Source organism: Colletotrichum gloeosporioides (genome assembly GCF_011800055.1).
Source record: "Colletotrichum gloeosporioides strain Lc1 chromosome Unknown consensus_7, whole genome shotgun sequence".
In the NCBI taxonomy this organism is placed as follows: Eukaryota; Fungi; Ascomycota; class Sordariomycetes; order Glomerellales; family Glomerellaceae; genus Colletotrichum; species Colletotrichum gloeosporioides.
Window position 1 is genome coordinate 142,507 of NW_025544652.1, and position 23,920 is coordinate 166,426.

Genomic DNA, 23,920 nt, shown 5'->3' on the forward strand with positions numbered 1-23,920 from the left:
CGTGGCTTTCAGCGCCATGATCCAGCAACCACGGAGATGGTAACCTGGATGCGTAGAGGTATCCGGGGACGAGGTCAAATGTCGACGCCACTTTCCACCTCTCTCGAGCGAGATAGGACTTGTAAGTGGCATCTTCTACATGAAACAGCACACTCTGGATGCAATGCTCGAGGCATCGCAGATTCCGTCGACACACGATGGCCAAGCCGTCCTGGCGGCTTCCTGGCGTTGAGGACGAATTAGCGTGTGGAGCCGTAGATTGTGCACATCTTGATGAAGGGGTGTTGTGTGAGGTGTGTGAAGCGGTGGACGTGGATGTGGATTGTGGATGGTGTGTGGGTGGGAATGGATAAGGTAAAGAGAGGGGCGTGGGCCACGAACGACATCGTGTGGTGGGAGAGAAGAGAGAGAGGCTGCGTATTCGCAGGTTCATTGTGTGTGCACTCGACGTAAGTTTTTTTTCCCTCCTCCTTCCTTCCACCTGGTGGGTGTACACCCACCCCCGTGTTCAGCAGGAAGGCACTTGCATAGCAGTACTCCGTAGTGCAGAGTGAGGTAGGTGTAGAGAGAGCAAGAACGACAGGAGGAGGGACCGACCACCAGCCTCCATGGCCCCTGCCCCGTCTGGCCGTGTCAGCCGGATTCCCGCACACTGTGGTCCCTGTACCCTCTGGACCCGCTTCAGAATTGGACCTGACCAGGATCGGGACTAGGACAGGGATGAGAAAGCCAGGACTGGGATTGGCTTGAATGGCTTGACTGGGACCAGGGAAAGCGCGCCAGGGCCAGGTGCAAGTGCGAAAGTGTGCAAAGTGCAGGAGCATCCCACTCTCTGCCTCCTGCTCCTGATGGCTTGCAACCGCGATACGTACTCGCACTTGCACTTGCGCCTGTCTCTGGCTGTCTATCTGGCGGCGTGCAGTTGGCATCTGTGCAGAAATGGTCCTAGCACCCGTACTGCGTACCCTCCTCCCATGCGCACTTAGTCTCTCCCATGTCGGTCCCCTTGCAACCTATTTACACATACGGAGCCCCCATGTCCCCATTCAAGCTGCTTGTGCCTACAGGTATCCATATCCAAGACAAGTCTGCCAGACCGACTCGTCCGTTAAAATATCTTCGCCTACCCTCCTACTTCTACTATCACTTCTTCTTACTCCTTTCCCTTCTCCTTAAGAGAACCACACAAAGTGTTTCCAACAACTACATTCCATTCTCGGCAGAAGAGTCTGGTCACTTACACGCACACGCACTGCCAGCCCATCGACCTACGCTGTAGACCAGCTGCCCTGCGACACTGAAAACGCCCAGTCTCAGATTTCCCCGAGGGATATCGACAACACCGTCACCTTCACACACCATGTCTCTGGCCGGCCAGACTATGCCCGTCAGGGAGTCGGTACATTCCAGCCGGGAACAGGTGGCTACCGAGCAGAAGGATCAGCAACAGTCGCAAAGGTCGTCTTATAGAGATTCGCTCCCGAACGCTCCTCGACCTCCCGTTTACAACGAAGACGCCTACAACGAGAACGATAACGACAAAATGTACCGCGAATACTACGACGACATGTCGGCCACTTCTCCCAAGAAGGCCCAGCCTCAACAATCAGCTCCCGCCCTGCCTGCCAAGAGCTCACTACGAGCCTCGAGACTCCTCGATGGCATGGCTCTCAAGATCATCACCAACCAACCCACCACCGCCCAAGCACCTCAAGAGGTCTACCTCTCCTCCGAAGAGGAGGCCTCGTCTTCCGCCGACGAGTTCTCAGACTACGGCTACGACTCGGATACCGAAGAGTCTGCCGACTCTCCTGTGAGGAGGAAGAGCCATGAGGACACCGCTCGTGTCGTCTCTGTTGTGTACGCCGGCAAGCCTTCCATTGTCGACTTGCCCTCCACCAGAAGGTCGGCCTCTCCCGAGTCCATGGAGTCCCGTCCTCCCAGCAGACCCTGCAGCCGCTTGGTCACTTCCGCCACAGCACCTTCACTACGGAGGATGTCTACGTCCTCCACCAGCGCCTCTTCTTTCTCTCCAGTTTTGCATCCTCCCCGATCCAGCAGCATGATGATCACTAGCAGCATGCTGCCCAAGGAGCGCCCTTCTTTTCTTAACATCGACCCGTGCCCCACACCGACCTACGAGGAGCGGACCACCGAGGAGGACCAGCGCCCTGTTGAGGCTGAGCGTCCCGAGAGGCCAAAAACGCCGACTTCTGCTCTCTTCAGGAGGACACTGAGCATCGTGCGAAAGCGCAGCCGCCCCCAGCTGAGGGACCTGGCCGCTGCCAACTCTTCGCGCGACCAATTGTCCTCCCCGTCGATGCAGAACCTTCCTCTCAGTGCCAACTCGGACATTACCTACATCAAGGAGGAGCCCGAGCAGGCGGCTAAGACCCCCAACAGCCCTTGGGCTGCCGTCAGCTACCATGATATCATGCGGGCGGCCAAGAAAAACTCCCAAACCGCACAACCTCCCACTCCTTCGACCCCCAGTGTCGCATCTCCCGTGTCACCCGCACCCGGCAACACGAGGAACCGCATTCTGAGCGGCCTGAGAGACAGGAGGAAGAGCATCAAGATCGGCTAGTCGCCGAACAAGACCAAGAACAAAAAAATCACAAAATACCAAAAAAAGAGCCAGACACACGGCGGGAACTCGTGCTTGAAACATTTTGCATTCGAACTGGGACTTTGCTTTGCATGCACGGCGCACCAACGGGGACTGGGCCTGGATCACGGCGTTTCACACTGACCCTCGGGCGAGGCTCACGGGGTTTGACTGGGTTTGGCCAACACTCCTTTCTTATGGCAACAACTTACGATGGAACGAATTTCTTTTGAGTGTACAAACGGACTGAGTAATGTGTAAAGGTGGCCGGAGGAGGATGCAGACACAAAAGCCTTGCACACAATGGGATTGTGGTGGCATGTACCAAAAAGGGTGGCACTTGTCAAGACTGAGACCACAAGGCGCGGCCGAATCGGCCCCTGCGCGCCATTGGGGGCGTGGCGTAGTAGACATTATCAATGATACCAACATTTCTATTTGTTCAAAACTCAAAACCTTCTCTCGAGTGCATCTTGTGACGTTTGTGACTGATTATCGCTACTGGCAGGGAACATGGCACGAACGGGCGGACAGTGTGTTGGAAGCTCGGGCCGTCTGAAGCTCGATTCTCGGTTTCGGCGTTGGCCAGCACGAGTCGCGATTGGTGCCGCCGCATTCGCATTGTTGGAGAAGGAGGAACAGGAGGAGGAGGCTCTGACGGCCGACAATTGGAGCGTGACCTCAGACCATTCCAACGACTCCGGACGAGCCGACTCACAAACCTACCGACCTCGCCAAAGTATGTGATGAGTCATTCGTTAGAACACCGACGACCGAACGAACGTAAACTCTCCAACCGCGCCCGGCTTCATCAGCATCAGCTTGTCAGTTTTTTCCCCTCACTTCTCTGGTCCCTGCGTTTGTTCTATTTCCAGGCGAACCTATAGCTGGGGGCGAGGGGGGCGAAACAGCCGCATTATCGCTCACGTCGTCTATATGCGCGTCTCTTGACACCTTCGCAAAGGCGAGTGCGTTGGCTATAGTGCGGCTGGACCGTACGTGTGTGCGTGGATTGCAGAGACGGGCAAGGTTGACTCGCAGCGGCCTCAAGCTTTGAATTATGACAGCCAAGACAAATTCATCTTCTTTCGGCCCCCGCGTTCGGCCCTGTGCCTCCCTCATCACGAGCATGCGTTCGTCCAAAGAGGGCATCACCCATCCACGATACTACAAGGCCCCCAAGAATCGCAGTGAGGCTTCGAGCAGGAAGTTCAAGGTCAGGTCCCACGTTCCGTCAAAAGAAGAAGAATCGGACATGGGTGTGCGGGCTGCGGTGCCACCTGGGATGCACGTTCTAAAAACAACGAAAAAAGCACGAGGCTGTTTAGTTGCTTCCGATGTGGCCCCCCCAAGGACCCAGAGTACGTAAGTCCCCAACCCCCGTCGCGATTGCTACCTTACTTCAATCTTCTTTATTACCTAAGGCATGTGGGAGGCACCGGCCGGTTGACCGACGGAAACGTCCTTTTGGCGGCTCGCTTGATGTTTTTCTTTCTTTTTTTCTTCAGTGGTAGGGTACGTTGACGGAAGAGGCGAAGGAGGCGAGGGAAAAACTAGGAACGGCCCCCTTGTCCTGTTGATCGTTGGGCATTCAATGCAGGAACACGTCGGCGGCCGTCGAACGAATGCAGCAAGGCAGGGCAGTTTCTGGACGTTGGAGGGGTGGGAAGAAACTTGGATCCAATGTGTGTGATGTCGTCTACTGACTGCTTTGTACTCCACCGAAAGACGTTTACCTATCCGCGGGAGGCGCTTTTTTGGGCGGCACTGCGGAGTAGCTACCCAAACAGACGATATGTAGGTTGATGCAGGTGGCTTGTCCACCTGTCGAATCATTTTTCTTTTTCTCGAATGACTTTCGAGTCCCCTTCAACACAGAAAAAAGCCCATTACGCACGTTCCATGGCGGGGTTGATTGACATTGACGGAAACCTCCCTTGGACGACGGCGTGACCACAAGATTCGTACAAGAGGTTGGGGGTTTTTCTGCACTCGTAGGATTGATCATCAGGGCACACAAATACACAGTATGGCCGACTTGGTTTTTTGGAGGGGCCTGCGGGGGGTCCGTTTGCTGTGAATGTTGGTTAGGATCTGGATCAGAAGAGAGGTCTCGATCGCATTCGTCATTCGGCAGGGAGCTGGCACCCAAGGGAACCAGACACAGACGGGTTCACACGACCTTGCATCCCACCACCTCGGAATCGGGCTGCGGTGGTTTGAATCCAATCGCCAAAGACTTTCTAGGACAGGCCATCGAAAGCAGGGAGAGGGAGACCGAGGAAGAAGAGAGAGAGAGACTGACTTTTGCTTTCGGCAACTCTCTTTTCGGTCTTGGTCCTGTGGTCGTCCGCTCACTCACGTTGCATTGGAATTTCTCAGTGTCTTCTAGTAGGTGCGCAGGCGTTGCAATATACGCCAGAAAACTCCCTCGATCCCGGAGTAATCCCACGCAGCGTAAGTGTAGACGTGTCGTCGCTGCCACGCTCGGAAATCGTCTCTCGCCATTGGGCTGCCATTGAATGCAACCTCCATCACCTCCAAGTCCAAAAATCGCCCCGATGCGTGGGTTTGTGGAGTATCGTCAGAGAGAGCAAGAGAGTGCAATATGGATGGGACGTGGGACGCGCGCCTGTGGCAGGGTTGAGCATGTTTCCCAAGCTCCAGCTCTTCTTCCTCTTCTAGCTTCTTCCCTTAACGAACGGAGCATTAAGCACGATGGGAAGCCAGGTCTGGCCAGCCGCAGAACCCTGGAGGTGGTTGTATAACACCGGTCGTAGCATCATAGCAGACGGCGCCTGTTTCCAAGATATTGGACAGACGCGTCGGAAGCCCGGGATAGACCTGCGTGGGCGTTTTCTTTCCCGCACCGAACGAACGAACGGCGCACCGGAGCTTTGCTGGGGCTTGCGGGCCGTTTTCTGTGTGGCCACGATGTGGACGGCGAAGCCCGGGACACCACCGCCGGCGCCGGTGCTAGAACAGCCGCCCTCCACTATTCACTTTACAGATTCCTGCACTGTCTTTTGGAAGTACTGGTTTAGAGTAGAACGGGCGAAATATAGGGAAGGTTTACGTGTTTGTAAACAACAGTTTATCTCACACAAACCCCGCGCTAAAATGGTAGTTTTTAGACACGTAAAAATTTGCCTTGGTTTGGTTGCAATTGGGCCTCGGCCAGGACGAACGCTATTAGTGAAGAAACAATATACACGAAGCCGTCGGTCCGGTGAGGCGGGAATGATTGCGAAATTTGTCTCTACCAGAAGCAGATTGGATACTGAAAAGTCAGCGATACTGTGCAAACCAAGCCCGCCCCTCATTGGCCCGTCGGTCTTCGGGAGTTGAACGTCGTCTTGTGTTGCAATGAGAACGATGATGGTCGATGATCACGTCCGCCGATGACGTTGGACGTAATTTCTCACCCAGGGCCCCCCAAAAAGGCCGTGTGCATCACACATTTCGATTATCGGTTGACTACATTAGCCTAACCGTGCCTGCCGATGAAGATGGCCCGCCCATGTGCTGTGGCTTATGCCCCCCGGGCCGGAGTTGGTGATGATCTGCCAGGTGCTCACCTTACATGCCTCGACACGTGCACACATCATTCACAATTCGCAAACGCACACACGGCTGGAGTCCACACGGGCGGGTTCGTGTGATGTTGAGAGACACAACGCTAGCCGCGGGGCTGACGGTTGCACCAGGGAACAACCTGCCGGCTTCGGCAGTATGGGAATTGTGTAATGGTGTTGTGCAGACTTGCAAGGCGGCCAAACAGGGCCTTTGGCTGATGCAATTCCCTGAATCGCAGGGACGATCCCCGGTGAGGGAGGTGGGCGGCGGTTTCGTCGATAATGGTTTCTCTGAGGTGTTCTTTTCGGGAATTTTGTAGGTCCAGAAATAGATTGTGACAAATTGCATCACACAAAATATGGTCGACTGGCTAGCTGGTGCGTTGTTTCCTGTGGTCTCGTCATGCGAGCGGGACGAAGCGCGTCTACGATATCAGACGAGTGATATTGGTTATGGGGCTTAGCCGAGCTGAAGTCTGAAAGAAGAGATGGCTGAGTCAAACAAATCTGGTAAGGCAGTTTAAGCTTTGGGGTAAGGTGGCAGGTGGCCAAGTCAGACATTCTACTCCAAACACCTGACGATCTTTCTTTAGCACAACGATAATCTATCATTCATAATCAAAACCCCGCAGATTGTTCGAAGTATGGTATTCGTATCTGAAGATAGGCTTCAACAACTCGGATTGTGAAGCCATGGCAAGTCTGTCGGCCAACGCGGCTTGGTTGGTGGTTCCGGTTCTCGTGATTTCCGCTCGGCTTTCCCGCAATTTTAACTACGTTGCAGACTATTCCTAGCGTCGGGGTCCATCTGTTGCAATCAATTTGAATCACGAATCTTTGGCCGCACCTCTCAGCCTTAGCCTGCTCTGGGGGTGGCTGCCGTGTGCGAGAGGATTTCGCGATGACGCGATGCCCAATGGGGAAGGACTAGAAGACCTGTGCGAACCGGTCCGTGTTCTTCTTTCTAGCCCAGACATCCGCTGATTCTCTGCTCATTTCATCGTGGGATTATCTGCTGCTAGCATATATTGCGATTGCGATTTAGCGCAAGCAAGTGGGATTGAGGCTCGCGGAAACACGTACAGCCGCGGTGGGAGGAATCGGGACGGTTAGGACCTAGGAGAGGCAACAGAGTTCTTGGCGTGGTGAGAGGTAGATTCCGATCCGCGGCTCGGCCGGGGTTCGTGGTGTCCTCGAAGATTGAGGTTCCATCGGGCCATCGGGGCCACGCCTTGGGGGAGTCGTGTAGGGGTGGCAGATGCCAGAATGCTACCATCACGGCCGTTGCCACACCACCAACCACCACACCGCTACACCGCTGCTCAGTGCTCCGTCGTCTGCCCCCCGCAAGAGCGGAATTGCGATTTGCTGTGCGCCATGTGCTGACGAGTGTGCGTTCCGTCATGTCATATCATGGTTCGGGGCCATGATCTTCGTCTGCTGTGCGCTTTGACGGCGAAAGACCCCATATCTGCTATATCTGCTGTGCTGCATCGTGGGGGATTCCTGTGGTGATCTGTAGCTGCGCATGCGCAGCCGTACCCAGCCCAGTCAAAAATTTGCTTGAGTCAAGGCAACCGCGTCGATCGCCAACGACATCGCGGGCGAGCCTTGCCCTGTGTGCCTCTAGCGGCCATTGTCCGTGAGCCTTTGCCTGTCCTGCAGCTGTCAGCCATCCAACGTGAGAGAGGCAGAAGCGGATAGGCACATTGCGGCTGCTGGCTTGGACCGATCTCACGGCCAGCCGCAGCAGCCAATCGATATGGAGGCAGATGACCTTCTCCATGATCCAACGGGCCGACGGAGACAGTAGTTTGCTGTGCGGTGTGCCAGCATCAGCATCAGCAACTTGCAGAGCAAACGGCCCCCAACTCCGACCGACGCGTCGAATGTCTGTCTGTTGGGTTGGCGGTTTCTCTCGCCATTTTTCTTCTTCTGTCAGCCGTCAAAACGTCGTTACCGCAGATACCCCTTATCCCTGCTGATGGTCCGCAAATGCCCGCAGCGTACACGACAAGTAGACCCTTGACGGAAAATATAGCGAGGGTGCCACACAGTGAAGAGCCATCCGTCCAGGTAGCATGCCAAGACGTGGATAGAGAGTCCACCGAGGTACGGGACCCGTACAGTGCAGTCGGTTTGGGCGAAGACAGATCTACGATTCGGGTTGGGATGGCAGAGATGCCCAGCAGTCGATATGAAGTTGTGCTTGTCGTGTGGCTTGTTGAGGCGAGCGTTCCCTGTCGTTGTTCATTTCGCTTTTTAGTGGTGCTTCTACCTGCGACAACGACCCCCAGAAAGACGCATGTGGGGTTCAGGTCAGCCGCCCTGGAGCGATTCGCAGAAGGGACACAATGTAAAGGGAAGCAGCGAGTGAGCGTGGCTTCTGCTGCCCCAGAGCGTTGCAATCGCACTTTGCCGATCCTGCTGCATGCTCTTTGTGTACCTGCAGCCACCATCTGTTCCTAGTGCAACCTACCCACTGCATAGCATGCACCTGAATTCTGTGTGAGGTATGCAGTGCAGCTGCACTCGTCCTCCGCTCATTTCATCCCCCGCCCGTTTCATCTTCATCTTTTCGTCGAACGACTTCATCTATTTCATGCCCGTCACGATGCTTAAAAGAGTAATCGGCCCTGGGTTGCCGGCTCCATCACATCTGCACGACATTGCAGCCAGGGAAGCAGCTTCGTGGGCAACGACACGACGGGCGATGCTCATCTCATCCCACTTGGCGTTGAGCGAGCCCGCACCGCACCGCACCCGCACAGTCCGTTCGGCAAGCCACATCTAATTCCAATCTCATCCAGTACGGATGGCACTCATCACGTCAAGTCGTGACCACGCTCACCACCCGGCCGAGGTCCCGAAGTCGAATTGCCTCCTGCTGGGGGGGCCTTGACAGATGCACGAAGAAGATGGAGAAGACTGGCCAGGGCGCTCGGAAAACTCGAAAGAGTCGAAACATTATCAGCCAATGTCGACGCCTGCCTCACATAAAGTCGCCCACACAGGGACCACCAATCATCTTAACAAGCGGGCTCTCAACCCATTGCCGTCCCCGTCTTATCATGTCAGCCTTGCATGCATCCACCGGCGACTGCGACGACGACAAGGCCCAAGACGAGGATGAGGAAGGAAGACTCCGAAGCCTCCAAAGCCCCCGACTCTTCCCCCGTCCATTGCGTCGGCCAGTCTGTCCCCATCCGGACTTGCCTCTCCTCTCCCCTGCAAACGGCCAAATCCCACGCCTCCACTCAAAAGGGAAAGAGGAGAAGCAGGAAAAAGAAACGATGAAAAGCAAAAAAAGGGGTTTGCATTCGGTACCAAGCGAGCGAACGAACAAACAGCCGCGTTTCCCACCCGTCCCGCGTTTTTTTCTCCTGTTCCCTGCCGACTTAATGTCGTGCCGTTAAGATCAGCCCCGGCCACGCCTGCATGTCGCTGACGGGATAGGTCAATCCGACCCTCCCCTCCACTGCTCCGGCTCCCATGCGTTGCACCTATCAGCGCCCGTACCGGCCTCCCCCCTCCGTCGCCGGACTCGCCCCCTTCAATCCGCCGAACAGCGGGAGTGGAGCCCGGCCTCCGGTCTCCTGACCTCTCCTTCCGCTACCCCTTTTCGCATCTCATACACCACCGCGCACATCGTCACTCCCAACGGGCCACCGGCATTGCGCTACTCCCCCTTAGCCTCATTACGACCGTCAGCCAACAAGCCATCATGAAGCCTCGAGGAAGGTACATGGGCCAAGCCTCCCCTTCAACTGTGTGTACTGTGTGCGTCCTACGCCCCTTTTGGACCAAGGCTAAGAATTTTAGCTCCACGCCCGTCACCAACTGTGACGCCGGTCACTTGGGCGTTGAGAAACTGTGCCAAAAGAGCCACCCTAAAAACCTTCCGCACGAAAGCATACACAGCTGCAGACCACCGCCACGCCCCTAGGTCGTTAGCTGTAGCTAAGCTTACCGCCCACTACTCCGTTTTCTTCCCCCCCTTCTCTTATTCGGCAACTTGCACCAGCTCAACGCTGGTTGCGGGAACGCAGCCAACGAACAAAACTGTCCTGGTGCCTCAGCCAGCCTCCCGGGCTCAGCTTCTAGCTTGGCCACTGCCTTCTCCCACGCGTTGCCCTCAATGTCGGGCCAGGCTCTGCATTAGTCGCCTATTTCCGTGCACACGTTGTGGCTGGGAATCACTTCAATTACTCGCGTGAACAAATGGCTGGGAACAGCAGGATCCTTTGAGGCATCAGGGGACATAAAGTTCCCAGGTAACCGGATTTCGGGAGCTGAGCAGAGCGCTTACCTCGGAACGGGGACTGTTTTCTCTCTCTCAGACAAAGCGTTGACAAGCAAGACATTCGGGAGATGAACACATCGTGGCATTACCTTCATCTCTTGTCGGCCGCATCGTGGAAATGACATGATGACGATCGAGGCCCAAACTTGAAGCCGTCGTCACCAGCCACCCGGTCCGAGCTGTGCGTCCCTGCGCGGCCGAGCATACACAACTCATCAAAGTTGGGATGGCACCTCTGACAAGGCTGCCAGATTTTAGCCCACCGCATCCCGACTGGGTCTTGGTTAGCTCGCGCAAAGACTTGCGCCACGGAGGCTCTCTCGTGGCGTGGGGCCATCCCATCTTAATTCACGACCCGTCATTCACGATCTGAGCGCCCCTTCAAAAGGACTCGGCTGAGGCCTGGACGAGCCACAAGTCGACCAGCGGGAAGGATTCTACGTCGGATCCGGGCCTCTTGGGAACAGGCATAGCGGGCGGCGCCCGGCGGAAATGAGGCATCAATCGCCCGCATCCGCGCCCACACACCCCCGGAAGAGACAGATCGTGGATGCCTGGAAATCGTGATCGGATTCAAAACCTCCATGGCGTTTACCTCGTCGAAAACCGGGGCTCTACACCGTCTGTTCGGGAACCAGGGGGTGTCCACACGATGCTGGGTCAGCCTCTGACCAACACAGTAAACCGTTTTTTTTTCTCAACGGGGTAGGGCTCAAACAAGCCCCAAATACCTGGGCCATGATTTCGAAACATCCTCTTCAGGACGATGACCCTCATCGACGGGCCCGACGGGGTCAGCCTTGTGGCATTATGTGATATTCAACAGCTTGAAGCTTGGCGTTTCCCGACGCCGCGGCTGCTAGGCAAGCTACCGCTTTGCTATGACCGAGCCCAGTCACTTGGACCTGCGTCTCCAAACCCCGATGCCGCCCATCGCCAGTCAGAGGTTATCCATTATGACGGGACTGTTCGAAACATCCAGTCAGCGCTGGCGCCCGTCTTTACTCCAACGACTCGCCTGCCTTACCAAGCAAGAATATGAGCAGCCCGTCCTAAGTCGGCACTGCTCCGATGCGTTCAGGAAACGTTCAGACCCTCGAGTCTAGCCCACCTCAAACATGCCTTGACAGTTGCATCCTCAGGCTGGCGTTCGTCCACCGGGGACCTATCCGGGCATCACATCGCAGCGGCCGTCACGCAACTGCTCCCAGACTCAAAGGCTCCTTCCCGGACGGGAAACTAACATCACGCTGTAAGCCCTCGCAGTCCTTGACGACCGCGAGCTTTGAACCCGCAATCACACACACGGGCGCCCTTGTCGTGAACATCTTATTACAGCACTGACCTGTCAATCAACCATGGTAGGCTGGCGTTGATTGACGGCCGTGTTCCGCGTCCGAGTCACGGAGGCCAGCGGGCGGGATTCCCTAGGCTGGACCATTGACCTCTTGTCGACTCTGCGTTGTCATCTGCGGGCACTCGGACGGCCCGCGGGCACTGACTTTTTATCTCCCCGTACAGTGCAGTGCTGTTCATCTGGTGAGTAAGACGCTCGACTCGCTATACCCGCCGGGTGGAGGAGGCCATCACAAAGCACGGATACCCAACCTCATGGTCGAGGGCGTGCATTAGTACACCTGTCTACAACTGCGACGTGCTTGTCTGGCTGGCGCGACAAGCCATCACGGTTTGACCACGTCGTTGTTGCAGCATGTCTGTTCTCCTGGGTGTCTTATGCTGATTTCTTGACAGTGCTGGGATGTTATGAAGGCGGGCGTGAGTTGAGCAAGCAAGTCGAGTGCCGATTGCACGCCCGGCACATCACTTGAAGCCATCTCGGGGACCTGGCCCACGAGGCCTAACCCCGATGGCTGGACAGCTTGGCTGAATCCCGAACCCTCAGAATCTCATGCGCTGAGATACCAAGTGGTGTCGTTTCGTCAGACGCGGAGTAGATCCTACCGGGCCAAATGTTCCCGTAGCCTCATCCACAGACTGAGGTCCCGAACGCCGAGACTAGAGCCTCAAGTGGGGACCCTGATCGTCACCGTGATGTCGCCGCTTTGGGTTGCGTGTGAGCGGGTGAAGGGGGCGAGACTGACATCAAGCGCGGGAGGGGACCGTTTCATGAGGATGTCTTGCGAATCCTTCTGCGAAATATCCGCGTTCGGCGAACCGTTGGGTTGATCAGCGTTGAGTTGACGTTATTGATGTAGAGAGGACTTGGCCAGATCCGGCAGTCGCTGACGACAACATCGTTCAATGATTTGAAGGTATACGGCCCATCGGGAGCACCGCAATGCTCCACAGTGACTGTGGCGAAAGATTTGTTACAGCCGTTGCTTTCTGATGGAGTTGATGATTCCAGATCATAAAATATGACGAAACCTCGCACCCTACTGCGAGACGCACAAAGGCACCCTGACGTCAGAAAGCCATAATCCGAAGACCCAATGTCGCGTTTGTAGTCAATGGTGAATGCTTACGTTGCTCCGTGACATTCTGGACCGCACTTTGTCGTATTGGAGATTCGGCCATACAAGGTCAAGATATGTAACAGAAGATAGCGAAGTGTGTTTGACGTGAGTGTTCTCGGTTTCAGTGTAAACATAAGAGACGGAGATGTTGGACGCCAGCGAGGCTTAGGTGGATGACCGCGGAAGCCATGCCATCAACCCTCCGAGGTTAAGGAGCGTCACTGCCAAGCAGTGGTTTGGGGTACGTTCGACTCAACATTCCTGACGTTTCCTATGGGTATGCTTTCACTTAGTTGTCTTATAGTCTCTTGGGAATTAACCAGGGATCAATCGGGATAAACGACTCGGCCTGGTCTTGTTTTCTATGAAACGTAAACATTCATTCCATCTCCATATCCAACAACACGAATGCAGCACGGATCGTTCTGAATGAAATTCCCATCGAGCTATTAAACTTGTACCTTTCCCCTGGTACATTCGACTGGAAATCAGCTCTCAAGACTCCACACCTAGCCTGGTTTATGCACTGATCTATCATTGACATTTAGTTATTGCTATGCACACTCGCAAAACAGAGACGAATGCCAACGACAGCGTAAGTGACTTCGTTGTTGATTTTCAGGATGTAAGACTATGAGGACAACGTCATATACATCAGACAAGTCGCATTCACATGATCAGCTTGGCCATACATGCTTCTCGATCTGGGTGGCTTGTCAGGGAAGTTCTCATTATTCTTAGATCCGAGAAGCTTTTTATAGGGACGAGGTCTATGATGGCAGGCACGAGTGAAGATGATGAGATCAGTCTCCGGCCCGTGAGACATAGAGCTATGTGCCTTGCAGAGTCTTGGGTTAGGCCCACATTCGTGAACAATTCTTCGCCCATGGTCTTCACCAGTCGTCGTCTGGTTTCTTCCGCCACTTAGACATCGGTTTTCAAGAGTAATACGCGGTATGTAGTTAATTCTGTAGTGAACGGCCGAGCGCTACTGTCTACTAAGTTACTTGTTGCATCTCATATAACTTGAAGATACAAATATAAAGCCAAACACTCAGTGATCTGAACGGCCATCGAACGAAAATCAAAAACACCACTCCAAACAGGCTATACGAGCTTTTCGTTGTGTCCAGACACATAGGGCCATTGAGCGCCGGATCCGTGACCACCCAATACTTCGTTGAGGCTCACCATGATCAGAGCATGATCTGAAATGAGTGTTTGAACAGACAGAGAATAAGTAAGTGAAGACGGTGAAAGCTGGTACAGATCGACTGCAACGGTAGGTGCTGACACTAGGGACTGTTTTCAATATCATTGCGATAACCACTTCAAGAGGTCGCAGAGAACACAATACGGAGAACTCTGACAGTTTATTTGTTTCTATTGCAGACCATGCATCTACGTGTGACATTTAAAGGCAAGAAACCGACGCAAGAGGTTACTGGCTCGGACTGACTCCCTGTCTAAGCAGGAGCTGGACCATGTTCGCCTGAGGACATACTTGGCTCAGGTCGATGGTCTAGTTGCATTCGAGGCGATCTCGATGCGTCAACGTCGAGAGCGCTCTCTTTTAAGAAAGGATTGATGTTCTGATTTGTCGAAGTATACACCAATGACAATGGGGCAAACTATCTCATTGTTGTGGCCAGAGAAGTCATTGTATTGCGAGAGAAGCAGTGCTGCAGGTAGATATATATGTTGAAAGTATTGAGAGGCCCAAAGGTGGCAATCGCGACGTATCCTCCTAAAGACGACAGAAGCGATGGCCGCCGAGGCAACTTTCGTGCTTCTGGGGGTGTCAATTTGCAGGGCAGCTCCTGAATCGACCTTCTACTTACTGATGCGAGCTTTCATATCACTCTGTGAACTAGAACTGCTGGACGGATTAGTTGCTGCGGCGTCCGTTCCTCTCCACACCAAGGCCATTTTAGTATATCCGCTATTGGGAGCTGCTTTCAGCCTCTAGAGATAGGAGCTTCTGCGCGGATTACACTCTGAATATAAACAAGCTCAACGTTACTGTGAAATCGAGGGGCAAGATAGCAATTTAGCGAGCGTCTCAATTAGATGTCTGGCTTTAGCGGTGTGAAAGCATGCGGGCCAGAGACACAACCTGTCACCTGAGAGGCGGATCAGGCAATGAAAGAGTAGACCTGGAGGGTACCTTAACGTACTGGAATAAACAAAGAAGAGGAATGACCAACTGGGGCAGGGAACAAGGATTGCCTACAAGTCATTGTGGGTGGTCCAGGAATGCGTAAGCTCTGAATTCATGGTTTGAAGTACGGGTCGACGATTTTGTTGCAACGCATGGAGAGTCTGTATGTTGTATGAAAGCTCGGTTCATGTATGAATTCGCACCTCAAGGATCCAGAAACCTGGGCTCACTTTCTTGCCGGAAGATTACATCCCGCAAAGAATACTGTCAAATATTCGTTCTACTTAATATCACGGGGTGTAAAGCCATTTCAAGGTTTTTTCTCATAAAATGCCATCCGCCATGGTTGCTTTTAGTGAGGAAGGCGATATAACTACCTGCTACGATGCCTCCCCAAATCATTGGAGCTATCACGACCAAGAGTAGATTTGGGGTTAAGACTTAGCCCGCTTAAGAATGCGAATAAGAGGGCCACAAAAGATGAAGAGCGAGGATGAGCAGCAATTTATCTGCCAACCCTAAAAAGTGTGGAAGATTGTGTCTACCGTCGAGGTCGCTGCTCCTTCTTCTCTTCTGAAGGAATAAGACAAAGGCGCGCGTCGAACAAATTCGTTGCTGGTATGGTAGTTCGTGTAGAATGGCTGCTTGACTTTATAGACAGCCGTATGGATCTCGATATTGTTTTAGAAGCTAGATATAAGTTCGTCGTATTACGTCTGAGCAGTAGCACGCAATCGACGCATCGGATGCGCGCTGTTGCTCACAAGCTCATAGTCCGGTGAACGCGTGGACTACCGGGACTTTCCCTAAGTAGAAGGAAGAAGACGTTCACGCATTTCAATCGAAGGGTTACGTCCGTCAGTGTGTTACTTTGAATACTTAGCCAGAGGTCAGAGAGACAGACGACAGCGAAAAGCAGGCACTCTGGTTGGTCACACGGCATCCGATGACAACTTATTGCGGTACAGACATGTGCAAAATAAATGAAACCTGACTGAAACCTGAAAGAACCATTCCATCCCTGTTTGAGTTCCTTTGATTAATGCCATATCCTGTGAATTTATATGCGGCCGTTGTTTTCTGAAGTGTTCATACTGGCCGTGAACAAATAGTTCAACAGGTGGTCTCGTCCCCGAACATCGGTATCAAGAGCAGTTCAGGGGAGCAAGTGCGTTTTTGGATGAAAATGAGTACAAAAAGACGGGAGACAGCCCGGGATTGGCGGTCTGTGGAATTCAAAGTCGATGTTTCCTGCTGAGGACTAGTCATCCAATGCTCCATGAGGGAAACGCATGTCGAAGCAGATGCCAGGTTTGATGACCAAACTAGGCGAGAGACTTGTCTGATGCGGTAGAATAGACGGGTGGCAGTGACAACTACTGAAATTCGACGACAATGCCAATCAACAAGACTTACCCGTGTAGCTCTTCGAGAGTGATTTATGGACGCGAAGATGGCGCGGCAATCGAGATTGTCCATGAGACTCTCGAAGCTTTTACGAAAGAGACTACGAAGATTCTGATCGCGTTTGCTGCGCCTGTAGATTGTCTGTGAGGCATTCGCGTCTCTTTTGTAACCCTTCAAATGGAAGTTCAAGTAGGCCTGCCCCGAGCCGTTGGGAATGTACATAAAGGACCGAGTCTTCTGAGTGTCTAGGAATCAAAGATTGAACTGCGATGAACCATGGTTTTTGGGGCCTTGGGCAAGGCACATACATAGTCACAGTGGCCATTGAACGTCCTGGGAACTGATATGAGCCAATAGCGGAAATTATATTGCTGCCTTGATACACATGTGTTAGACGACAACATCAACAACGGAAGCTGGGGCTGAGAATATGCTGAGTGGAGAGACAGCTCCCGGGTGTAGACCCATCATTGTCCAAGTTGTGACTATCCAGCCACATAGATTCCAGATTAAAAGATCTCGGTGGAACTATGTCCACTGTGGACTTAATTGCGCTGTCTTGTGCATGACCAGTCATGAAGAACGTTGAACCTTTTATACACGACTTGCTTCAGGTCACAGCAGCAAACAACATCATCGATCTAATGTACGTTCTTAATGTTCCCAACGTGACTGTTCCGACTGCTATTAATGTGACTGCTTGAAACCTTCAAGTAGATCAGATATTAATGCGCTGTCGGCATTTCGGATTGTGTGAGCACATTCAATGTTCGCTCCTAATTAGCATAACGAGGCGTGAATCAGACCAAGTTGTCGCAGAAAATGGACTGAAAATACAGTCTACGAATAACAGGGCGGAAACTATTAGAGACGACAGATACCAGCAGAGAAGCGAACGCAGCCACAACTGGGAGATGCACGAGATGAAGAATACTAGCTTAAAGTATTGTGGCCTCCTTGGAGCTCATGCAGGACTTCCTGAGATAGATAACGTCGCCCAGGACCAATCGGTGCTTTGGAGGGGTAGAGCTATGGGCAATTCAATGGCTTGAAATACCCGCCGGTAGTGCACTGCGTCGATCGATATGGCGCATAGTCGCCGCTAGGGTTGTTGTTCCCTGCAGCCTGCTGATATATAGATGTCACCCTGAAAGATCCAAGTCAAGTCCCTCACGGCCTATGCTGCGTGAATACTGGCCATGCAGCAAAGATGCGCGAAAGAAATGGAAGCTTTACCTCGAACTTACTGGCCTAAACTCTCATATCAAGCTCGTAATGGCAAACATCATCGCAGCAGCACCAACTTGATCATGATTTTGTGGCGTAGTAAGCCTCAAGCCACCAGACAAGCAACCGATATGCGTTTTCAACGACAGAACATGATACGTTCAAGGGACAGCCCCAATCCCTCCACACGTGAGCCGACGCAGGCTCAATTGCTCCACAAGACTTTCATTGACATTGCGAACCTGGATAGAAGCTTTGCTGATTATCACAAAAAAACAGCATCACGATGCTTAGTAGGCATGTATCAAAGTATAAATAGAACGTTTCAATGTGGCGTAAACCTCCACAAATTGGATGTGGCTGGGCTCGAAAGGTTTAAGATACTCATTAAGACTTGAGAACATCCATAGACACCGGGGACAACTTCACCTCGGATAGTAAGACAAAATCGGGGCCATCTTTTGCACTTAATAGGTTAAAAGAGTATTAGTATCAGCAAGCGTCGTCAGCCCTTCAAACAGGGGCGACGGCAACTCCATCTATGACACAAGAAACACAAGGAAAATTACAAATGTTCTAGAGTCTGTTTCCTTTCCGAGTGGCAGCGGGGCCCTTTGCCGCCCACTCGTAGGAGTCGTTTTCGTCCCTCTTTGCAATGATGCCCAACCGACCAAAGCCAGCCAACCCCTATTTCGCCAAAGGCACGCAGACATACAAACGTCGTTTCAGCCTCCCAAGGTTCCGTCGTCATACACGTCCCAACTGCCGAGCCTCTCGCTGCTCACCAGCAGCTGGGCTCAACTTTTTTGGTTTCAAAAGCGTCTCTCGCCAATCGCAGCGAAGACGATGCAGTAATACATAGTTGCGAAAAAACAGCCGATGCTCTCAGATGGTCGTTCGTGTCGCGCGCATGAGCTAGCGGGCCCAAGCCAAGAATGATTTCATCTTCACATCCAAACGTTGTAAGCGGCGCAGATCTTGGCGCAGACAGTACCAGAGGCCCTGTCGTTTCCGCATATATACATTCCATCGTGTGGATGACACATCTCAATGCCAGGCGTTTAAGCCTTTCGGGATCGAGGAGTAGAGCCGTTGGCCTTGGCTCCGGAAGCCTTAGCGCTGCCGTTGGAGTGGCCAGCGACGGCCTGGGCAACGTTGTGAGGGTCAGGGAGAGGAGCCTGGCTCATACGCCTGAGGGACTTGCGAGTCTGCGACTTGCCGCCCTTCTTGTAGGTCGCGAGGTAGAACGAGATGAAGAGGACGAGGTAAGAGCTGAGGATACCAATACCAGCGAAGGCGGCAAACTCCTCACCTGCGCACTCGCCAGCGTTAGGCATCCAGGGCCAGTAGGTCGAGGTGAAGTAGGTGTAGGAGGCGAAGTAGACGAAGCCTGTCACAAGTCAGTCGGACTGCAATTCCTCGCCGGGTTCTAGAAGCACCGCAAGACTTACCGAGATCGATGATGAACTGGATGATCTGGAAACGGGTGACCCACTCCTTCCACCAGATGCGGACGCCACGAGCGCTCTGGAAGTAGTACCAGTACATGACAACGTGGACGCCGAGGTTCAGGGTGATGGGAACCCATGAGACAGCGGTCGAGCCAATCAGCTGGGTGTAGCAGAGGAGAGCGGTCGCGCCGTGGTGGTAGCAGTGGAGGAATGCTGCATGCTGGATTAGCGGAAGGTTTCACAAAGTTGGGATCTCGGTCGTGCGCGTACTCAGGGGCTTCTTCTTGAGGAACAGGAACACGGTGTCCAGGAGCTCCATGTACTTGGTCAGGTAGGTCATCTGAAGGAGGAAAAAAAAGTTAGCAGTTGAAACCTTCAGGACTCGAATTGATGGCGGAGAGACTCACGTAGTAGAGAACGACCAGGGGCTGGGTCCAACCGCCGTCGGCGTGGCAGATGGAGTGGAAGATGCCCTTGCGCACGACGGTGGGCAGAAGCTGCTCGATGTAGAGGGCCAACAGAGCGGCGCTGATGAAGGTGAGGAAGAAGTTGTGGATGAGGAAGAGCGTCTTGAGCTTGTAAGGCTCGCGGTTGCGCATCCACTCGCGGCCACCGAAGATGATGGCATAGTAGATGACGACGAAGATGCCGGCCTCCTTGATGGTGGACATGGGAGTGACGCCGGAGACGAATCTGAACTCGCTGACGGGGTAGCCGACAATGGGAGTCCAGACCTTATCGAGGAGAGGCCATAATTCGATGCCGAAAGGGCGGTCGAGGGTAGGCAGAGGCAGCTGCTCGTAGAACGAAGAGGGGGCTTGGGTGGCCATCTTGACTGATGCTGTACTTGGGTTGGAGCTCGAAAGAGGTTGAGGAGGATTGAGATCGAGGGAGGATGGCGCGCAAAGATCTCTTTTCGGGGGGGAGAGTAGCTGCGGCAACAAATTCGGTTACGCCGTGGGTCTCGATGCGGGTTGCCCTGTGGACTCGACGCGGAAGACGCGGATCTCTTGAGGCTTGGGGGAGGTGAGGGTGGTGGTAGTGGTTGGCTTTTCTGTGTGTTCAGCAACGCACGCGACGCAAGACTGCAGATGCAAGGCGCGGTAGCACTAGCAGAGAAGAAAGTGATCGGCAACCTAACCAGCAAAGGCGACAGGAGCCAGTAAGGAGTGACTGGAGACAATGGCAGCAAAAAGTGAAGGGTTCAAAAGAACAATGGCGACACGCTCTCTCGTCTTCTCTCTACCCACCACGGGACTCCCAGTGAAGTTGTTGACTTTAAAGGAAGGAGGTGGACAGAAGTCAGAACGGGGGACGGGGGACAGAAAGGTAGGAAACGCCACGGACTCGGGGAGCACGGGAGGAAGTTTGGTTTTATGAGGAAAAGGAAGGGCCAGACGGGGAGACCGGCGGCGGCAGCAGTTGCATTAATTGGCAGTGGCAGAGGCAGAGGCAAACCTAGGAGCAAGGCACTGAGGAGTCTGAGGTGGGCACTGGGCGGGCAGACAGTCAGTCAGTCAGGATCCGTCGGTGTCAGTGAGCCGTGCCGTCTGGTCTGGTCTGGCCTGGGAGTCTGGCAGACACTGGAGAGCAGCAGATGCGAAAAGTTGTTGAGATTCCATGTCAAAAGGGGAAAATTCCTATCACGAAGGACCAGGTACCCTGTACTTGTCGCGTTGCTCTTTTCGCGGCCTTCATTTGATCGTGCAGCATGTGATTCGCTGCCCGGCCTTAGCCCAGCCAATGGGCTCTTGTGCCTGGGCCTATGCTCATTTGGGGGGCCTGTTCAGCTTTTATGGTTCCCAGGCACAGCACGAACAACAACCAGCTCCACGTGACTGATGTGGTGTTCGTGCCGTCTCCGTGCTGGGTTCAATGCCTGCAGTGTTGAATCCCGTCAGTAGTAGGAGCCAACAGGAAGTGCCCAGTTACAGTACCTTCGTAGGTAACAGAAGATGATAGACGATGCTTAGTGCCCGGGTCTACGGATAGAAGACTGGATGGAAGGCCTGGAAGCTCCGGGTGGATGGATTGATTAATGGAAGCCTCGGGACCCAAGGTAGAGAGGCTGTACCTGCTTTTCTCTACGGTGGCATTGCCTGTCAAATGACGCAGCACCGTTGCGACGAGGTGACCTCTAGCCGGCTGCCAATGGAATTGGCGTTTTGGGTCTCACCTACACTTTGGTTCTTCTGCGGTTTTGCGCTGGACAGGGGCCCGGCGTAGGCCGCATCGCAGCTTTCCCGTCGGGCCCCAAAATCTCCAAATCCACACTGCCAACTCGACCTAGCCCCAAAACAACCGTCTGGCCCGCGAAGTACCCGGTACATCGACGCTCGTGATGCGGCTTGCAATCTCGGGAGTTTAGGCTACGTTGCCAATCGCAAAAGAAGAAGGCCCCGCGACGGTCACGACGTTCTAGCTCAGGATTCGACGATGGGCTCGATAGAAGAGGGTCGCCCAAGAAAAACACGCAAACTTGTACCTCGGCCAATTGGCCCGGACCCAAATCAGAAGCAAGCAACAAGCAACCATCAAGTGATCGATCACTCATCCGACTTCTGAGGGCGATGCCGTCACAGTCTCCAATCTCCGGCATCTTGGGTCCGGTCCGGCTCCGTGTCATCCCTCCCTCGCTCCTGCTTGCCCACCCCTCCTAGCACGCTACCCCAAATCCCGTCATCGCCCAGTGCTCCCATCCCCCCTTATTAGATTTAGAGCCCGTCCGGCCGTCAAGCTGTCAGCCTTGCGCATCCCGCGTGTGCGGCTGCGATGGTGTGTGTGTGAGTGCCGCGCCGTGGCTGCGGGCGTGGCAGGCAGGATGGGACGGTGCGACGGAACCTTGAATCGCCTTGAACTCCGGACAGGGTGTTCAGGTGCCATTGGAGGGGCCTCGATTCGAGTCTGGAGTTCGGGGCATCGGCTCTGTTGCCCTGCCTTGCCAGCCTGCTTACCTGATCGCCTGTTCCTTCCCCGTGGTGCTTCCCAATGGGCTGTCACAGCCACTGAAGATGTGTTAGATCTCAAGGGTTCGCTGCCTGGGGACCAGTGAGCTGCAGCATGATGAGTATGACCATTACCACATTTGGGGATGAATCGTCCACAATGGCCTGATAATGGACACTCCGTGTGAAAAGGCGCATCAACTGTGTTGTCACAGCCATATCTTGCTGCATCACCACCAAGATAATCCCAATTCGCACGGCCTGGAGCTCAGCTCCCACCTCACAGCAGCAAGCTACCGCTTAGTCATCCAATCAAAATCTCGCAGAATCCAATCCTTTTTCGTGCCGTCAAACACTCACCATCACCCGACTCTAATCCCGACGAAACGCCCATAGCTTTCGCGAGCGAAAAAAAAATAAAAAAATAGCAACCACTCACCACCTCCACGTCACACAGCCCGCCGCAACCTCCGACGTCCCTCCGTCCTCCGGTCGCCTTCTCTCTCTCCCCTCTGCACACACACAAAACCGACCCGAAAGATGTCGACCTCTTCCCTCATCCGCGTCGCCGCTCGCGGCTCGACCACCTTCTTCCGTGCGAACCCCGTCCGCTCGACCCAGCCTCTGATGGCCCGCTCCGCCGTCCTCCTGCCCACCATCGTCGCTGGCGTCCCGGCCGCCAACAACTTCAGCACCAGCACCCGCATGCGCTCCAGCGCCCACGAGGAGGAGACCTTTGAGGAGTTCAGCGCGAGGTGAGCCATTTCCTCGTCGTCAGGCTTTAGCGTGGTGGCATGTGGTGGGTTTGGCACCTCTTGTCGGGCGTGCCATTGGGAAAGGCGGCAGTGAGCCGGGGACGATAGGGATACCCGGAATCGACCACGACATGCCACCAACAGAACCCACCACCACCACCACGACCGCCGCCCAACCCAGCCATTGAGGCCTCTATACCCCTCAATTCGCTTGCCGAACGACGTCGCTGACTATTTACCCCAGATTCGAGAAGGAATTCGATGGCGTTCAGGACGTTTTCGAGCTTCAGGTTAGCATGCTTACCCGCTCCCCCGGCTGCATCGAAATTCCTCGGGATCTGAACCTAGTTTCGGACCCCAAAGTGGTCTGATGGGAGGAGCACACGAGGCTGACTCTTGCACCGCACAACCACAGCGCAACCTCAACAACGCCTTCGCCTACGACTTGGTCCCCTCCCCCGCCGTCGTCACCGCCGCCCTGAAGGCTGCCCGCCGCGTCAACGACTTTGCTACCGCCGTCCGCATCTTTGAGGGTACGTGATTGTCCCGCGCTTTATCAGATTCGATTTTCCGCATCGCGCTTCTGCACGCCCCCCAAAAAGGCTCTGCAAGCAATTGAAACACGATCAATGCACGGCGCGAATCATGTCGAATCGGAAATCGGAAATCGCTAACCTTTTCTACTTTCTACCCGCAGGCATCAAGGCCAAGGTCGAGAACAAGGGCCAGTACGAGCAGTACCTCGAGGAGCTCAAGCCCCTGAGGGAAGAGCTCGGCGTCACTCTGAAGGAGGACATCTACCCCGAGGAGAAGAACTAAATCTTCTCGTCCCGCACAACACATAACCGTTCCTCTCGCGAGAACAGGTGACGTGTGAGATTCGATACCAAACCGGGCAAACAGTCGAACACAACGAACCAGAAGTCCTTGGGGCTGCGGATTGGCCAAGGCTTTAACTTGTATATTCTACGTCGGGGAAGGGAGCTGCTGCCGTGGTGCAGGGGAAGCGTG

General features: G+C 54.1%; 3 protein-coding genes across 3 annotated transcripts; 2 read left to right on the plus strand and 1 right to left on the minus strand.

Moving 5' to 3' along the window:
• Positions 1-1,360: 1,360 nt before the first annotated feature.
• On the plus strand, positions 1,361-2,587 carry GCG54_00001463 (uncharacterized protein; the record flags this gene model as incomplete). Its single annotated transcript, XM_045401579.1, has 1 exon — positions 1,361-2,587. The coding sequence occupies one exon, from the start codon at positions 1,361-1,363 to the stop codon at positions 2,585-2,587; it is 1,227 nt and encodes a 408-aa protein (XP_045270308.1).
• A 16,232-nt stretch (positions 2,588-18,819) lies between these two features.
• GCG54_00001464 (Elongation of fatty acids protein 2) lies at positions 18,820-20,039 on the minus strand (the record flags this gene model as incomplete). The annotated part of the gene is made up of 4 exons (XM_045401580.1): positions 18,820-19,148; positions 19,210-19,422; positions 19,480-19,549; positions 19,617-20,039. The coding sequence occupies 4 exons, from the start codon at positions 20,037-20,039 to the stop codon at positions 18,820-18,822; spliced, it is 1,035 nt and encodes a 344-aa protein (XP_045270309.1).
• Positions 20,040-22,694: 2,655 nt separating this feature from the next.
• GCG54_00001465 (Cytochrome c oxidase subunit 6) lies at positions 22,695-23,728 on the plus strand (the record flags this gene model as incomplete). Its single annotated transcript, XM_045401581.1, has 4 exons — positions 22,695-22,909; positions 23,154-23,199; positions 23,325-23,442; positions 23,607-23,728. The coding sequence occupies 4 exons, from the start codon at positions 22,695-22,697 to the stop codon at positions 23,726-23,728; spliced, it is 501 nt and encodes a 166-aa protein (XP_045270310.1).
• Between the last annotated feature and the right edge of the window lie 192 nt (positions 23,729-23,920).